Source organism: Aedes albopictus, chromosome 1 (genome assembly GCF_035046485.1).
Source record: "Aedes albopictus strain Foshan chromosome 1, AalbF5, whole genome shotgun sequence".
In the NCBI taxonomy this organism is placed as follows: domain Eukaryota; kingdom Metazoa; phylum Arthropoda; class Insecta; order Diptera; family Culicidae; genus Aedes; species Aedes albopictus.
Window position 1 is genome coordinate 48,058,182 of NC_085136.1, and position 3,141 is coordinate 48,061,322.

Here is a 3,141-nt window from a genome sequence, read left to right on the forward strand (position 1 = left end):
ACCTTGGTGGAATTTGCTAGTTCAATTTTGACCTAAAACATTGCGACCAGATGTCCAATTGGGTTCTTTAGGGGTATCCGGATTATTTCATAATCGGATTCTCCGCCCAAAAATTAGTCGAAATCCAAAATTTCATAATTTTTGGAGTCCGGGAACTATTTTTAAAATGCATTTAAAGTTTGTATGAGGAAATTTGTTTGTTCGGGTCGAACTGTCACTTTATCGATTGAACTGTCATTCTATCCACGAAAATTAAAATTGTTTTGTTAATTAAACCACCAAAACAAAGGTATTGGAATCCAATAAAATCACGTTTCACTCAGAAAAATGAGCTCTTTCGATTAGGCTATAAAAAATAGCAATATTTTATTCACTAAACAACCCAATTGAACCGGTTGAGCATTTTTCTAATCGGGAATGTTGCTGAATAGGCGATGCACGCGGCGGTGTAAGTGAAGGTGGGTGTAAATGTGCGGAATGTCACCCCCCATCACAACAAACAGCTGTCAAAATGTATATTTTTGTCTGTTTATGGTAGTTTGTGCGGTGTTTTTACAGAACGAAACAGATAAAATTTTAAATCTGCGAAGTAAAATGTGGATTTCGCGTTAATTAGTGATAAATTAGGTGAATTCAGTTTTTAGAATAGCAGCCCTCAAAATGTCTCAGGAAAGTGCCATCGTTTTCACAATTTTCTACGCCCTGTTGTGCTTCTGCATCGTCTATCCCTCGACCGAGTTCGTTTCGGCCGGTCTCACCGTGGACCATGTTTTCTCATCAACGTTGGGCTCGGAAGCGCTGTCCTTCGTGCAGCATCACATCCGAAGGACAAGTCTCAATCTGATGGTGCATTCGCTCCTGCCGGTCATGTACATCCGGGTATACTTTATGCAGTTCGATCGGAGCGAATCCGGGGAAGACGGCGGTGCCGAAGGGGACCCGGATTTGTACTCCCCGCTGGTGCTTGCGTGGAGAACGTTCATTGTGGCGGCGATTCTGCTGCCAGGATTGGTAGCCGGAGCGATCTACTATTGGTCCCGGAAGGGATGGGAGAATCACCCGATTGCCCGAAGGTTGGCCAAGTTCTGCGACGGAAGCGAAAGGTTTCGCGATTGGAAGGCAGTGGCTGCCAACATCAATGACGAGTACCGAAGGGATGACAAGGTGGTCATAAGGATGAACCCCGTTTCGAGGGTTGTGGTGACGGAAAATTGGATCATCAAGACGGGTCCGTACTGGATCAACATAGCGAAGCAGGACGATACGGCTTTGATCGCTTACAAGGTAATGTTTTGTGGAACTAAGATTCGAAACATTTTTTAATATGTATTATTCGTTATCATTCTTCTCTTCCGCAGAGCGATACCCACGACGTGAGTCAGGAAGCGTTCGAAACGGTGCAGTACGTGAACATTGCGGTTAAACCAACACGGCCGGGCATTCGAGAGTTTTCCATTCGAATCAACGCGCTGGATTTCAAAGATCTCCAAGACCGTATCAACCGTCCGATAACGATCCTATCCAGTGTCAAGTTCCACCGGTCGGTGCTGGATCGATTCGTGGATGTGTTCAAGGACCAGGTGGCGCAGAATCCGACCTACAGGGCGGAGAGGCACGCGGCGGCAGCCGACAGTCAGGACAGTTGCTTTGCCTGCATGCAGGCGCAGCCGAACATAAAGATTCAGAAGAACTGCTTGGACGTGGACGAGGAAGGGGAAGCGTTGCCAGAGTCGCGGTGTTGTCAGGTGTGCAACTGTCGGCCCATGTGGTGCATCGACTGTGTGGCCAAGTGGTTCGCTTCGCGACAGAACCAATCCGAGCGGGAATCGTGGCTGCAGCAGAAGTGCACCTGTCCGATGTGTCGGGCGCGGTTCTGCGTGCTGGACGTGTGCTACATCGAGGGAATGGCTTGAGGTGCTGGGACCAAAGTTGGAAGGTAAGAGAATTTGTGGTTCACTATATGCTTTCGGCGCGAATTGGTGTGACTTTGTGTGATAAATCCTATCGAATACGAACCGTTTTGGTAAACTGATAGAACTAAAAGAACTTGTCATACATAGGTTAGTTCAGTTGGGGCTCTCTCGAGATTTCCTGAGTCTTTTTATATACATTATTCTTATATATAATAGCCGAGGCTTTATTTTGTCCGGGCACCTTGCTAAAAGGTTTGATTCTTAGTCGAAAACTGCCGTGAATCGCATATCAGTCCCATCTTTGGGAATTTCTATTATTTTTTTTTTGGCATAGAGCAGCGTTTCTTACAGATACAGACTGATTTTTTATGGGTCGCGAATATTTAGACGTTCAAAGCTTAACTGCGCTGCCATAGTGCCGCGTCAAAGTGAGAGTGAGAGTGCGCGTACAAAGGATTTTCGTGGATTTGCTGTTGTTGATATTCTTCTTTGCGGCTTCGCACACGCGCACTTCCACTCTCACGCGTAACTATAACGGCACCCTAACTATAACAGCGCCCTAAAATACCAGAGAAGAACAATTTTTCGCTCTACAAGAGCTTATAGCGAAATACATGTACTGTACAGATGCATGCAGAAAATCAAGTTAATGAATTGGAATGGAAAGTCCGTTCGTTCTAACGTCGTTGAATTGGAGAACTCCATAGCAGAACATGGTCGTCCTTCCGTTCTGGGTCTCGTGCTGTCCAATAATCTGGTCAACATGTGGCTTCCAGTAGCTCTTTACGAACTTTCGTCGGATTACATCCCTACAACGTTTAAAGTCTACTGTTATTAGTCGCAAAACTGGAATTCTACCTGGAAATACCGGACAACTCATCTAGTCCTCTCCGAAGCCTCTGTTCGACGCCCTAGTAGAATCGCAAACTAGCCTTCTATAACTTTCCCTCGAAAAACTGCTATTACTATACGACTAATACAGAGAGACATTCAAAAAAGGAGCGGACTAGCCAAGCAACGCCAATACCGAACAACAACGATATGATAAAAGAGCTCAACACATATACCCGGCGGAGCTACGAAGCAGTCAATGCATCGCCAGTGCGGAAGAATATGCCACGAAGTCCCTCTTCGTGGAGAGACGAACAAGGGAGGTAACTCCTATCCCCCTATAAGGACACCGAGACAGCCAAAGCCATCTCTAATCCAGCATAAAATCGACGAAGCT

At 45.9% G+C, this 3,141-nt stretch overlaps 1 protein-coding gene across 1 annotated transcript; it reads left to right on the plus strand.

Moving 5' to 3' along the window:
- Nucleotides 1-534: 534 nt before the first annotated feature.
- Nucleotides 535-2,015, plus strand: LOC109402691 (transmembrane protein 129). Its single transcript, XM_029855606.2, has 2 exons — nucleotides 535-1,284; nucleotides 1,359-2,015. Exons 1-2 carry the CDS (start codon nucleotides 661-663, stop codon nucleotides 1,911-1,913), a joined length of 1,179 nt encoding a protein of 392 aa, XP_029711466.1. The 5' UTR covers nucleotides 535-660; the 3' UTR covers nucleotides 1,914-2,015.
- Nucleotides 2,016-3,141: the final 1,126 nt, after the last annotated feature.

What these genes read in the sequence shown, in the direction of transcription:
- LOC109402691 (XM_029855606.2), top strand. Translation starts at nt 661, where the DNA reads ATGTCTCAGGAAAGTGCCATCGTTTTCACAATTTTCTACGCCCTGTTG. An exon ending in CGGCTTTGATCGCTTACAAG is followed by an intron (nt 1,285 to 1,358) that starts GTAATGTTTTGT and finishes TCTCTTCCGCAG; the next exon opens with AGCGATACCCACGACGTGAG.